Consider the following 14,895-nt stretch of genomic DNA (forward strand, 5'->3'; position numbering starts at 1 on the left):
GAGCAAAAGATTGGGAAGCAGGCTGAGTACTTCACCTGGCTCATCAAGACTTCTCTGGGCTGCTGATGCCCATCTTCCTGCTAACCTTAGCATGCCTACTGCTTGTGTTGTACACAGCTACAGCACTGTACATGTACACACTTGGTATGAGCTACAGACTGACTGCTCCCATCAGGTGTGAAGGCGTTCTTGCTGGCACTGCATGGTGGGGCCAGAGCAGGGTATGCTTTAAACTCTAAAGGATAGAGGGTAAAAAAGAATCCTCATGGGTTTCCAAAGATACAGCTCCCCCCTCCTTTTACCAGTAAAAGGCTCCAGGTTTTTTGCTCCAGATAATACAAAATAAAAAGCATTTTAATAGTTTCAGCGGCTCAAAAGTAACCACCATGATGTGTGTACACCAAGCTGGATTGAGGAAAGATGGGTTGTCATACAAAGTAAGCAGCCAGGGCTGACATCTTGTCTTTTGGCCGCCTGGGGTTGGGTTTTCCGGGAGGCCTCCGGCCCCGGGCACGGCCACGACCCTGCCTCCTCCCAGGACCACCTCGGTGCATGGGGTGGCAGGAGGCTGCGTGCTTCAGCTCCACCAGCTCCTGGAAGACGGGGTCGCAGAAGATGCAGCCTGTGTGCTGTGTCTCGTTGCCAGGAAGTGGAGACTTGACTTTGTTGAAGTCTACATCGAGCAAGGCAGCTTCGCAGGTGTTGCAGGTGTCAGCTGATACCCGTACTCGGTGAGCATTTTCAAAGCAGTGTGCCACCACATTGCATGTATTGCAGGCCACCTTCCACTTGGGCCCGGAGGTGGGGTCCAGAACCAGGACTCCATTCTCACACTCCACACACTGGCCAATGCCCAGCATGCTCAGTGAGTGCTGGCAGGTAGGGTGTGTGCATTCATTGCAGCCCATGCCTGAAGGGAGAAGAGTCAGTAACCTAAACCTGCCCTGGCTCCCTCATCTCTGGCTCCTCTGTGTCGGACGGCTGGATCCTTGTTCTAGAACAAAGCAGCACTCTTAACCTGCTTTGGGGGCATCTTGTTCATACTGGCCTGGGTTCTAAGTATTATCAATCTAGTTTCTGTCTATTTAAAAATGTTCAGTCCTCAATGCTGAGGATTCCAGCGGACCCCTAAATCCTCATTTTGCTTCTGAAGCTTATACTAATGACTATTCTAGTTTGCCCTCCAATCACCTTGTACTTGTCTGCTGCTCTCTAAGCCACTTGTGGGGAGGAAGAGAGCCTTATTATCCTGGCAGTATGAATGCAGACTGAGACCCTGAGGATTCCTTATAAAAGTCGTGGCTAAGAAAGGTGCTGGCTCCCAGTCTGAGACAGGGGATGGTACCACTGGAGAGTGGGTAAGTGTGCTGGACAGTGAGCCCCTCTGGTGGCATGCTCTGCTTAGTCTGGATACATGCTCTCTTATAGTCCAGCAAAGAGTGCTAACGAAGACAACAGTGTCTGAGAGCCTAGAGGGCTTTGTCAGGTGTCATTATCTGAGGCCGCCTGTCTCTTACTTAGCCCAGGCCCTGGGGCAGAGTTTGCTCTCTGCCCAGATCCTAAGTGAACAAGCCGCTTGCTCAATTATGATCCAGGCTTACCCAGGCCAGACAGGCTGGCCAGTGCTAGAGCTGTGGTACAAGTATCTCCTGACCCAGTACTAGAAAGTATAAAAAAGGAAGGATGAGTAAGGGACCCATGGGAGTCTGGTAAGTATGAAGCTGAGAACAGCCATGGGACATACTTACCTTTCTTCATGTCTCGGAAGGGTGGGTGGTTATAGCAGTAGGGACAGAGTGGGTAGCTCTTGCCCCGGGAGCCTGAGGACCACAGGACCAGTTCAAAGTCATCCAATGGGCACCGCAGCTCTTTGTAGAGCTTGATGGTACCATTCTGGGGGAGGGTGTAGGTCTCGTCACAGTGGGAGCAGTGTAGGCGGCTTGGCTTGGCCTATGGGATGGAACAGTAAGAAGGGAGGAGTGCTGCTGGGTCTCACTCTCTTCCCTATGTCCTCCACTTCACAACACTGGATAGGTAATGTGGAATACCTAACACATACACAGATTGTACAGTTCAATGCTAGGCAAGGACCTCTCAACTACTGGAGTGAGCCCCGTGACACACATCCCCTTTCCTAACTCCCCCACAAAGGCATGGATTCTAAAGACCCAGCAAGGGGCTGGTAGATGGTTCATCAGATAAAGGTGCTGGATGTTAGGCCTGAGTTCAATCCTAGTTCAATTCTAGAAGCCATTGATGGAAGGAGAGAGAGAACTGACTCCTACAAGTCGTCCTCTGACCTCTACGTGGGTTGTGGAATGTATGTACACGTACACACACACACACACACACACACACACACACACACACACACACACACACACACACCCTAAATGTAAAGCCCCCAGAAGGTTAACGATATTCATGAGAGCAAGAGAAATGATGGCAGTGGGTGGTGGCGGCGTGCGTATGTCTTTAACCCCAGCACTTAGGAGGCAGAGGCAGGTGGTGTGAGTTTGAGGCCAGCCTGGTCTACAGAGCAAGTACCAGAACAGCCAGGGCTACACAAGGAAACCCCGTCTCAGGGAAGGAGAAATGGTGGTAAGAATGAACGGTTACTGTGTATGTAGCCTGTGGTTTATATTGTTGCTGGTGCTGATTCAGGTCTTTTAATCATTCTGTGTGGCAAGTGAGACAGTGAACATTATTTCTGCATGATTAATGACAAAGCAGAGGCTTAAGGTGATGCCTGTGCAGGAATACTGAGGGCAGAAGTGGCTACAGTCCTTCAAGCTGCACATACCTGGATATACTTCATAAATCGATGGCACTTCCCACAACGTGAGAGGGGCTTGCCCGTGGCAGCCAGGGGTGAAAAGGATACCTCCATCAACTCATCCATGCCTAAGAACAAACAGCACAGGTCTTTGGCAGCCCTCCCTCCAACAGGTGAGTTGGTGGAACTAGGTAAACTATAGCTGGCCTCTCTAGGCCAGCAAACATGGTCAATGGTCAGTGACAGATTATGGAGCTGCAGCTCTGTACACCCCTGATGTAGACTTTAATTAACCTGCTCCTGACAACAGCTAATGAGACATTACTGCTGTGCCCTGCAGGACCTTAGAGCCCAGATCTGGCAGTGAGCCTCAGGAGGCTCTGTCCTATTGGAATGGCTGCTGATGAGGGGCAGGGGAGTGGCAAAACTTACCAGCAATAGAATCAACAAAGTAGTGGAACTTTCTCTTGAAGATATCCAGGGTGTGGCCCAGGACCTGGTGGTAGTCAGCTTTGCCCTGGGCAATCAGGTTCAACTGCTTCTCCACTGCACTGCGGATGGTGGGGAGTACCAGCTCTGCATCTATAAGCCAGTGAGTGGATGCTGCTGTGGGCATTGGCACCTGGGACCTACCACCGCAACAGGCAGGCCAGACCTGCTGTCTTGCTTGACCCAGTCTTCCTGGGTTCCCCTTGGACTGTTTGTCTACAGAGTTGGAAGGTATCAAGGGCAGCTCCTATTGCCATCAGACTTTTCTGTGCAGAATGACCAGGTCTGTGTTGAATTCTTCCATTTCCCAAAGAACTGGGGGCACACTTTAGTAGGCAGAGATGGTGAAGAACACAGGTTTGGTTTGCAGAAAAACCCTCTATGGGACCCATTATAATCTGTTCATTCATCAAATTTCCACTGCAAAGATGTCGTAGGGACTGGGGAAATGGATGAGGAAGGAGTACAGGGCCACTGCAGGAGTCAGCAGAGCCACAGCCCAGCAAGGAGCCTAGATGCCCAGCAGGTCATAGGTAGTGGGTAGAGAGACTCACCAATCTTGTAGTAACCATGTACCAGGACGATGCCAAGGTTGGTGGGCTTGAGCCGGCGGCCACTTTCCACAGTGACGTAGTTGCGCTGGCAGATGTTGTTGATGTGCACAGGGATACTGGCGTCAGTCCCTGGAATGCACAGCATGGCTCTGGGTATTCCTCAGCCTGCCCCAACAAGGTGCTCTGGACTATGCACTCTAGTTTCATCCACCTGTCAGAGGAACCCTGTTTTTCGGACCCTCCCAGACATCCATGGAAGGAGCATCATGTCACAAACTGAAGCTTATTTTGCTCACTGGGTCCAGGCTGCTGTCTCCTGTATGGCTGCCAGAAGCCATGATGCAGAAAGGTTCCCAAGACAGAGCAGGGCTGTCTCTGCACTGTGCTGGCACAGCTGTGAACCCCAGGACAGCCTTCACTGGTGTTTTAGTTTTGTAGTTAGAAGACAGAGTCAGAGGACATTTCCTGAAACCATTAAATACAACCTGGCCTTTTCCACCTGGCTGTGGCACATATGCCCTCTAGATGTCAGGGTCCAGCTTCTCCCAAAGAGTTCATAAAGCTATTGCTGAACCAGGTGGTTTTATCCACTTCCTCTCCTTCACCTTCTCCCTTTCTCTGGGCCCTTCACAACACCCAAGGCATGTTTCCTACTCCAGGGATGCAGCTTCTTTCACCTTGTAGAAGTTTCTTGATAGAGAGGTGGAAGGTGAGACATTCTGCTGCTGCTGGGCAGAGGATGTGAAAATGGAACTTAACACTGACTACAATCTTATCTTTCCATGGGTACTGTGAGCAAGTTTTACAGGGAATATACTAGCACTGGGGGTTAAGGAGCCTTCAGAGGTTCCATGGCTCCTAGCCAAGGGTAGGAATTAGCCACAATCATGGCAGTTTGCCCCTGCAAGAGTTCCTGGATGGCTGTTATAATCAGAACCTTTTTTTCTTAAAAAAAAAAAAAAAAAAAAAAAAAGACAAGAGTCTCACTCCACAGCCTAGGCTACCTTTGAACCTGTGGCACTCTTTCTCAGCTTCCTAAGTGCTAGGATTACAGATGAGTCAGTACGCCCAGGTAGGTAAGCCTTTTTGTCCATGGACCTTGTTCAACAGCACTGCCCTCACTCACTTTCCTGTTCAGAAGTTCACACAAGAACTCTGTTCACTGTCCCAAACTGAAGTGTATGTTGGTCCTTGGGTCCAGAACAGTCTCACATGTGGGTATTAGAAGCCAAGGACGTGGAAAAGGTTCTTAGCCTTTGGCTATGCCATCAATGGGACTCGCTGCAGGCTGAGCTTACTCTCAGGTTACTTCAGGCACCAAGCCCCCGGGGTAAGCCTGCCCAGTTAGTTGTGTGTTTTGGATCTCTTCCAGGAATCCTTCAGAATCCTGGGCTAACCTTGAGTCTGGTGGGCACTTCTCAGTGTGTACCGGTCCCATGGTGCACAAGGCTGTATCACAGTCTTCATATGGAAGGCCTTGTAAACAGCTTTACTCAGAGTCAGCCTGGAGCCACGGGTCATACACTGGGCACCTGTGACCACATGCTGAGCCAGATGCTTATGGATCATGGACAGGCTTACTAGCATCACCTCTTGGCCCAGGCCCTGGGAATGTAAACCCTAGGACTACTGAGAACTCAAGAACAATGGCAATGGGTTTTTGATCCTACTGCACATACTGGCTTTGGGGGAGCCTAGGCAGTTTGGATGCTCAACTTACTAAACCTGGATGGAGGTGGGCGGTCCTTGGACTTCCCACAGGTCAGGGAACCCTGATTCCTGATTGCTCTTCAAGCTGATGAGGGAGAGGGACTTGATCGGGGGTGGGGGAGGGAAATGGGAGGCGGTGGCGGGGAGGAGGCAGAAATCCTTAATAAATAAATATATTAAAAAAAAACCCCTAGATCTGGGTACCCACCGATACCGTGCTTCTCCATGAGTGTGATGAGCTCAGCCTCAGTCAGATAGTCTGGTGGGCTCGTCTGTTTCTCTAGCATCTTCACCTCACCCACAGAGAAGGTGTCACCTTTCTGGCATGTGGGCAGACTTTCTTCCAGGGGCACGCTCTGCCAAGGCATGATCTCTGTGAAGCCTAGAGAGATATCACTGACATTTGAGGTCCCCACTTGGGCCTCCCATCAGGGATCCCATGTGTCCGTGCAGATGAGAAGAAGGGGACCCCAGGGCCTGCCATTTTACCTGGGGAGATGACTGTCTTTCCCGAGCATGTAAATTTTTCAGGCCCAATTCTGAAGGAGATAGTGCTCTGTAGATACTTGCAGTCCTGGCTGAGTGTGGCAATGAAGTGTCTGGTGATATACTCGTACAGTCGCCATGCATCACCCCCTGTGAAGACTGAGTGTTACCAGGTGTGCTGGACTAACAACAGGGTCTTGGCATGGGTACCAAGGATGTATCACATTTATGATGTCAGGGATTGAGCGTAGGGCCATAAGCACATATCAGGCAAAAGCCATATCTTAAGTCCTAGTCCTAGCCTCAAAGTCTGAACGAGGTAAACCCAGCAAAGGAAGCTGCCTGTGCTGCCTGGGTGACCCACTTACAATGTTTCCTTCTCTACTGGCATTGTTTTGGAACATAGTCATCAGAACAGCCTTAGGCTAGGTAGGAGGTACAGTCTACCTTTGAGCTCTGCTACTCTGCCCCATTCCCTAACACAAGGATGTCTGTATACCGGCCTCTCCCCAGGCAGCTACAATCACTTCACTTCTGTCTTAGGTGCTTGGTGATGGGAGCTCCACTAAGCCAGTGACAGGCTGAGGAACAGCCGTACTGACTAAAGGCCTGGCCCTGTCCACTGGTGCCATGTGCCTGCAGCAGCTTGCCCTTCACACCCTGGAAGCTTGAGGAGTGTGAGAAGGCTGGGAAGAGGAGTACCCAATACCTAATTCAGCCTCTGTAGCTGACTTCATAGGTGTGATGGGAGGATGGTCACCAGCATCATGGCCTTTCCGTGGGCGGTTGATGCCTTCTGCTAACAACTGCTTTACCTAAGGGACGGAAGGCAAAGCAGAGTCAAGTCGAGCTGACTGCTTCCCACTGGTCTTGGATTTGGTCAAAGCCTGTCCAGAGGCCACAGCTGATGGGCTATGCACTCACCAAGTCTGCCCAGTATGGGTGGTTGGCTTGCTGTCGCAAAGAGCCCTTCAGGTCAAAGTTCTCAGGATAGTGGGTGGTTTCTGTCCGTGGGTAGCTGATGTAGCCCTGTGTGTATAACCTCTCGGCTATTTGCATGGCATGCTGTGGTCCCATACCTGCCAACAAACAGGAGGCTCAGAGGTCTGCAAGGTGGTCAGGAGCTCACTCACAGGCTCGGGCATTCTTGTTTCCCCCTAAATAGGCCAGCACTTCCTAAGAGGGTAAAGAGCTCTTAGTGGGTATTGCCAGTGCTCAGAAGTAATGGCTGGGTGGGTATTTGGGACATAGCCTGTCTGCAAAGGGGGGCCCAATGGGAAACACTGCTCATTGCTCCATGGTACCAATTTACAGCGCTCATAGTGGCGCTGATGACACAGTCTGAACTAGGCCTCTGGGTAGTTGAACACACTCAGTTCTGTGTCCCTAGGCTTCTGTACTCTAAGAGACCTTATCCTATTGCTCTCTAACATGGGAGCTCTGCAAAGACTGCTTTAGGATACAACTGTCAAAGATCACCCATTTTCCAACCTAACTCTTGTGATAGCTACGGAAGCAGTGCTTACAGAAGTCCTATTCTAGGACTTATGGAAAAAGGAAACTCACATTGAGACTCAAGATCCCATCCCCAAAGCTTCAAGCATCATAGCATGAGAGGTGCCTGGTGTGGGTTAAGATACTGGCTCCGCACTATGCTGGTCTAGAGATGTCTTTGGGGAGCTTTAGGAAAATGCTTCTACATACCCAGAGCTGAGCTGGCCACACGCAGCATCTCCACTGTGTTTAGGGCAAGTGGTCTCTGCTTGGCCTTTTCTTTCCTGCTTGTAGCCTCCACCTGAGGACAGGACAGATGGAGAAACATTTGGCAAGATGAAGAAGCCATAACAGCCGGGTGGTGGTGGCGCACGCCTTTAATCCCAGCACTTGGGAGGCAGAGGCAGGCGGATCTCTGTGAGTTCGAGGCCAGCCTGGCCTACAAGAGCTAGTTTCAGGACAGGCTCCAAAGGCTACAGAGAAACCCTGTCTCGAAAAAAGCCATAACAGAATTAAAATGTGTGGACAAAGGTCTGAATTAATTTGGTCTTTCTGTTTCTGAAATTTACTTTCCCCAGCAGTCTGACAACTGAACTGAGTATTTAGATCAAGAAAGCAAGAGGGGAGGGGGAATAAGAAACACACATTCTGTTTTCCTTGAAGGAAGAAGAAAATGAGGAGGAATGGGGAAGAACTGAGAACTGGGGAAGGAGCTGCAGGTGTAAATCCCTCCGAAGTCGGCATAGGCCCAGCCCCAGAGTAGCCTGTGGGGTGTGGTAGGGAAATGGCTGCTGCTGGCTGTTTGTGAGTGCTGTCAACTGGGCCCCTAGCATTGCAAAACCTTCCTATTTTTTAAAGGAAGCTGCAAGTCATGATTTCTATGCTAAATCTCCCATTTGCTCAATGATAACCATTTTGAAATTATCTATGGGCCGTGTTTGGTGAGCTATTACTTCTCACTATGGGGTAGCATACCCATAGAAAAGTTGACTCTTTGTTTTGCCTACTGCAAAAATAATCCAAACAAAGCAGCCAGTCTCTTGCCTTTACCAGTCTCACATAGACTGGACAGGGTAACACATTCTGGATTCCAGACAACAAATACGGGTGCTGACACTGTGTGCACGTGGCCTGGAGGTGAGGGTTGCTGAGGGTGGGTCCTGACATCACCACCATGGAACAGCAGAGCCTGAGCAAAATGGCATCAAAAGAAGGCTTGAGAAAAGCAATTAAAATGCGACTGTAGGAGGCCTGAAGAGCTCAGTGATGATCAGCTGTGGAGCTGTAGGACCTGCTCCAGCCTGTGCAGTCAGTCTTTGTGAGCAGCACCATCTTCCTAAGCACCAAGAAGCAGAGCCCTCTGATATAAAAAAAGCCCTGAGTAAGAAATACTACCACTCAAGTGTGAAAATTGACTGAATATGAGATCTCAGACCTATATCCTTCTAGATGTGTGGCCTCAGGCAAGTTCACCAATGCGTATAAAGGTCTGTCTGCAGCTGGTGGCTTTGGATACTGTAGAAAAGAAACATCTGTGTGGAACGAAGTGCGGGAAGAGAGAGCAGATGTGGACAGCACCTGAGGTAGTACTTCACAGCTGCTGCACAAGTGTATGTGCAAGTAACCGCTCATCTGTCCAGAAGCCATCTGCACTTCACAAAAGGCAGAGAGGCATGGCCCAGCGTCACAGTGATTCCTCTGATCACAGGTTTCTAGGGACTGCCCATTCAGGACCAATGTGACAGATGTGGACAGAGAAAGAATACCTGAGCTTCTTTCTCTGACTTTGTCATGTTTAAAAACATCTGCGCAATTTCCCGGTCGAACACTCTGACGCGGTCCCAGTCCAAAAGGAGAGACTCCTCTTTATTGGTATGAACCTGTAGGAGAGACAAAAGGAAAGCACACTGCAGGGAAGAAAACCAAGGCAGAGGCTGGTTTTGTCCACAGACAAAATGGTCTAGCTCTGATGTCTCATTGTTGGACTGTGGATCCAAAGCTGATACCCTACTCTTCTCATCCACTGAGCACCAGACAGTCCTACTGAGATGGACCCTTAACAGAGCTGTGCCTCTCACACCATTCCTGTCTATCAAGGCCTGCCTGCCCAAAGTACCTTCCCATCCCCTGCACAATCCCCAGCCCTGGAGGTAACCAGAACTCTGTACTGTTTTAAACCTCTGTTATGCTTTAGGAGGTTTTTATGTAAAAAGGCTCTAAAAACCAATAAAGTTTGAAAGCACACAGTCTTCATTCTATGCTTGGACTTCCCCACTGCAGACACTGGCTGGATGGCTGACCTCACCTCGCACCCCCAGGGGGAGCTCACTCCTACTTCTCTGAATTTAATGCATCCAGCTTCAGTTCAGCCTACTGTCCCTATGAAAGCTGGCGCCTCTTCTTCCTGGGCACCGTGACCAACAACTGTTTGATACTGTAGGCCACGCTTGTGCACCCAGCCTGGAGTTAATGAAGTGTCCACACCCCAAACCTACAACACAACAGGAGTTGAAGGGAGCAGAACCTTGGCCTGTAGCACCCAGTAGGTCTCTGGTTTGAAGGACTGGATTTTATCATGTCTTTCCACACAGAATCCCAGGGTAGGAGTCTGACATGGCCCAAAGGAGATGAGAGAGCTGTCTAAATCTCCATATTTTCCCTGGAAATACTTTGTTTGGAACCTACAGGGTTGGGGAAGAGAGAAAAATGGTGGATCAGTAATTCATTCTAGACATATCTTAAGCAAACCTAGCTTGTGGATCTGGGGGTACATGCAGAGGGGTCACACAAGGAGGATGCTCTTCACTTAGAAGACAGCAAAAGTGACAGCAGAAAGTCATCAAAGAACAGGATGTTCATCTGTGTGCACAGGATGGAGCGAGGATAGAATGCACACAAACAAAAATCTGCTTCTGAAGTTGTGGCCTATATGATGTGCACCTGATAAATATGCAATTTTATTGATTTTTTTAAAAAAAAGGTATCTTTGGTGGCTTATGCAGGCTCCGAAGGCCCTAGGCAAGGCAGCACCCTGGCTCAAGGGGCATTATGTGCATGTGGCAGGAAACAGCACCTAGTGAAAGCACAGCCGATGCGTAGGTCTAGTTCCTGGCGGGCATCCACTGAGAGTGCCTCATTGTGGTCTGGCTCACCCAGGCGGGTCATGGCATTACAGATGTCTGTGTCAGTGATGGAACTGAACCTGGCCCGGAACACTGTCTTCTCACCACTGTGGGCATTATTCATGACAGGCAGAACGGCATCAAGGACCTGGGAGGAAGAATACTGGCTGTGGTTAATTCCTACATTCTTGTCTTTCACTCTTTGGCCCCACTGCAGGGCTAGTCCCCTTCCAGGGCTAATCTTTCCCCACCCATCCTAGGTCCCCCTACATCCCTTTGTCCTTCTAGACAACTCAGCCTCTCCACAAATCCCTTACCACGTGGCTGACTCTCCTTCTGGTTGCATACACTTCCAGGTAAGATATCCACCTACCCCGTTAGCCCAGTTCCTTTCTTAGTGTTGTCCCACAGCCACTACCCTCTTTCACTTCTCTTGTGCTTTTATCCAATGCAACCAGTGAGTGCCAGTGCCAAGCACATAAAGGACCTCACACTCTGAACCCCTTCCCTTTTCTGGAGGTAAGGGAGTGCTTGGATGGATAGGCAGATTTTTTTAATCTATCTATCTATCTATCTATCTATCTATCTATCTATCTATCTATCTATCTATCTATCTATCTATCTAGTAGACAACATCCCTTCCATGTATGCTTGCATTCCAGAAGAAGGCGCCAGATCTCATTATAGATGGCTGTGAGCCACCATGTGGTTGATGGGAATTGAACTCAGAACCTCTGGAAGAGCAGTCAGTGCTCTTAACCTCTGAGCCATCTCTCCAGCCCAGACAGGCAGAATTTTTACATGACAAGAGAAAAGACAAGGAAAAGAGAAAATGTGTAAGAATGGGAAGGTTACCGTAAACCTTATGTGTGTGTGGGAGCTATGTGGTCCTGGAATTGAGGCTTAGGCTATACAGAGGGAGAAAAGCCACCAGAGAAGCTGGGGCATGCAGTGACATCATTAAGGGAAAGCAGGACACATGAGCAGCTATTGTTTCTAGCCCCAGAGGGCGTACTCCTGTGAGGTGGACAGGGAAAGAAGAGAAGTAGGTATCTGAGAAGGGACAGTACAGAAGAGAGCTATACGAGAATGCTGGGTACTCTGAATTCCTGTTTTACTGGAACCATCTCCTGCACTTGTGTGTCAATTCCCAGGGAGGGCTGGAACATAAGGACACTGAGGTGACCTGTATGGAGCCACACAGCATGAGGGGCACTCGCAGGAATAGCAGGCATAGCCAGCAGCATTAAAGTGTTATTACAGAGGGCGTATGGAAAGCCTTCACCACCCTCTCTACAGGCAGGGCTCCCAAGGATAAGTAGGGCAGAGGACATGTGAAGGTGGGAGGTGAGACCTGGGGCTGGAGTGATGATCCTTGGTTAAGAGTACTTGCTCTTGCAGAGGACTCAGGTTTGCAACCATGAGTAACTTGAGTTCAGGGGAATGTGATACGCTTTACTGATTTCTGAGGGCATCAGACATGTACACAGTACATATACACACATCTACACAAAACACTTATATGTATTAGGAGATTGCCAAGGAGATTAACTACAGCAACTGAAGGTCTGATACAGGCATGGAGCTAGGCAAACACTGAAAACTATGAAACTTGTACCTGCCCAGAATGGAGCTTTAAAAAAAAATTTAAAAAAATGGTGACAATAATAACAACAATAAGTTATTATCGTTATTATTGGTATGTGTATGTGTTTATGTTCCATGGTGTGAGTCTAGAGGTCAGAGGAAAACTTTCATGAGTCAGCTTTCTCTTACTACGTGGGGCTCTGGGAACTGAATTCAGGTTGTCAGACTTGGTAGCAAGCAAGGAACCATCTAGTTTATGAATTAAAAAATAATTATTTATTTCACTTTATGTGTATGTATGTATGTATGTGCCCCATGTGATGCTTGGCACCCTGGGAGGTCAGAAAGAGGGCATCAGATGCTCTAGAACTGGGAGTTATAGATGGTAAATCTGGGTCCTTTGTAAGAGCAGCTTTTAACCACCGAGCCATCTCTCCAGCCTTAGGTCTATGCATTTTAAAGTAGCTACAGATTTTCTGAAACAGAGAGTTGGAGAAGACTTTTGTTTTAAAAGCCACTATACTTCCTATGCTAGCCTCAGGAATAGTGACAAACTCAGGTCAGGAAGGATGAGGAAAAGGTCTAAAGGGAACCAGAGTGCTCCCTACACTCACCTCAAAGCAAATATTCTCGCCTTCCTTGTCACAGTCCAGCCACAGCACGACATAGTCACAGCCTCTGCCCTCCACCTGTCAAGAAGCACACATTGACAAGCATCTCTGTAACATTCCCCTTCAGAGACAGGAGATGAAACCAGGTACTGAGTACTGAGCTTCCAGTTGGAGGACCAAGCCTGAGCTGAGTAAGAAGCTGTCTGAAGTGAGGCTATCTTAGAACTCAGAAAAGATTTTGGTTCAGAACTATCATGTTGTTAGATCAAAATATTATAATTACAATATGATCGACTCTTCTGTGATAGAAATGAATACTTTACGTTGGCAAAGACTTTGGTTTATTGATATAAATTTAAGGTCAATTTTGTTATATGTGTATTTCTACTCTTATTTAAGGTATTATGTTTATACAGTTCATTTAAAAATGTAATGTATAATTAAAAAATATGGATTAATAGTCATTTATAATAGTCAAACTTGTAGTCATTTAGTTAGGTTTTCTAGATGTACAGAGATATAGTTCAGTAAGATAATCTTCAACACTTCAAACACCTACAGAATACGGCATTTAAAAGGTTTTAAGAACTTAAGACTTTTCTCGACAGTGAGACATGTCTGCTTCTGTCAGTGCTAATTACTTCAGGAGGCATCGAAGAGGCTCCTTACAAGTTTGCTAGCCATCTGGGTAAGAAACTGCTCTTGCCTGGACTGCTGGATGGTATGCTGTACAAACTGGACACGCAGGACCCACAGAAAAAAAGACTGCTGAACTTGCCTAAAGGTAAGACAGTCCTTCAGGGTTCCTGCTTCATGAAAGAGGCTTCCAGACATTCTGCAGGACATAAACTGCCAATATAGGTGAAACAATCTTTCAAATTTCCTGCTTCATGGAAAAGTCTGCCAGATACGATGGGCCTGTAGGCTCAAGATGGATGCCCCAATGTTACAAAAAAACTTTGGATGACTGTCCAGGCAGCAAGATGTCTCTGTTAATTTTAAACTTTGGAAGTTGCTTACAATGTATTTCCTGTTTACTTGGGTAATATTATGTCCTTCTGGGGTCTTTGATGGAGTTGAAGACATATAGTTATAATTACAGTTTTCTTTGGTTGTGATGGAAGATGAATTAGATATAGAACTTTAGACTTACAAAGACAGGATAGAGTATCTTTCTTAATTTGCCAAATGGAAATGAACTAAATATTGTACTATAATTCTTGCTTGGTAACTGTTTTGTTATATGTAATTTTACTATGTTAAAGTTAAAAACCTTCCTTTTTACTTAGACAATAAAGGGGAGATGATGTGGGATTCCCCTCCGTATGGTGTGAATATGTCTTATTACCATTGGTTAATAAAGGCTTTGGCCTATGGCAGGGCAGAACATAGGTAGTTAAGAAGGCAGTCAGGCAGTCTCCATGTAGCTGCCAGAAAAGAAAGACACCAGAACCTTACTGGTAAGCCACAGCCTCTTGGCGGTACACAAATTAATAGAAATGGGTTAATTAAAGATGTAAGAGTTAGTTAATAAGAAACCTGAGCTAATGGGCCAAAGAGTATGTAATTAATATTAAGCCTCAGACTGGTTATTTTTTAAGCAAGTGGTGGAGAAAACTTGATCCAGGGGCACCAATGGACAGAGAATATTTGTAGCGGCACTTCTGTGTGTGGTGTGGTATATGTGCAAGGCTGTGCAGGTGCATAAACCTGCTGGCAGAGGACAGAGTAGGTTTCTGGGTATTTTGCTCTACCATTTTGTCTTATCCCCTTAAGACAAGGTTTCTTGCTGACCCTGGAGGTGTGTGGTTGGCCAGCAAACCTCAGTAATCCTTCTGCCTCTGCACTCCATAGCACTCACCACAGGTGCTGGGATCCAAACTAAGGTTCTCATGTTTGTGCAGCAAGTGTTCTTACCCATTGAGCCATCTCTCTAGCCCCTATGATAGATATTTAAAAATACTTACTTTTATTATGTGGTCACAAAACATATGTGCTCCACAATTTTCAGAGGGAAATAAAGGATTAAAGTGGATTTATTGAAGGTTTTATTTTTAATATTATTC

The 14,895-nt window shown here is 47.6% G+C and overlaps 1 protein-coding gene across 4 annotated transcripts in view; it reads right to left on the reverse strand.

The window, feature by feature from the left end:
- Positions 1–336: 336 nt before the first annotated feature.
- Positions 337–14,895, reverse strand: part of Top3b (DNA topoisomerase III beta) — a 26,146-nt gene continuing 11,587 nt past the window's right edge. For all 4 annotated transcript variants that reach the window (XM_005370012.3, XM_026777467.1, XM_026777466.1 and 1 more), the window contains 14 exons: positions 12,833–12,907; positions 10,583–10,779; positions 10,034–10,190; positions 9,276–9,389; positions 7,720–7,810; positions 6,940–7,094; positions 6,725–6,830; positions 6,019–6,165; positions 5,738–5,911; positions 3,820–3,948; positions 3,209–3,358; positions 2,804–2,904; positions 1,749–1,950; positions 337–910 (listed from right to left, as the gene is read on the reverse strand). In XM_005370012.3, coding sequence (XP_005370069.1) covers positions 429–910; positions 1,749–1,950; positions 2,804–2,904; positions 3,209–3,358; positions 3,820–3,948; positions 5,738–5,911; positions 6,019–6,165; positions 6,725–6,830; positions 6,940–7,094; positions 7,720–7,810; positions 9,276–9,389; positions 10,034–10,190; positions 10,583–10,779; positions 12,833–12,907 — 2,280 coding nt within the window. In that variant the 3' untranslated portion in view covers positions 337–428. The remainder of the gene's footprint in view (positions 911–1,748; positions 1,951–2,803; positions 2,905–3,208; positions 3,359–3,819; positions 3,949–5,737; positions 5,912–6,018; positions 6,166–6,724; positions 6,831–6,939; positions 7,095–7,719; positions 7,811–9,275; positions 9,390–10,033; positions 10,191–10,582; positions 10,780–12,832; positions 12,908–14,895) is intronic.

Source organism: Microtus ochrogaster, unplaced genomic scaffold, assembly GCF_000317375.1.
Source record: "Microtus ochrogaster isolate Prairie Vole_2 unplaced genomic scaffold, MicOch1.0 UNK68, whole genome shotgun sequence".
NCBI lineage: Eukaryota > Metazoa > Chordata > Mammalia > Rodentia > Cricetidae > Microtus > Microtus ochrogaster.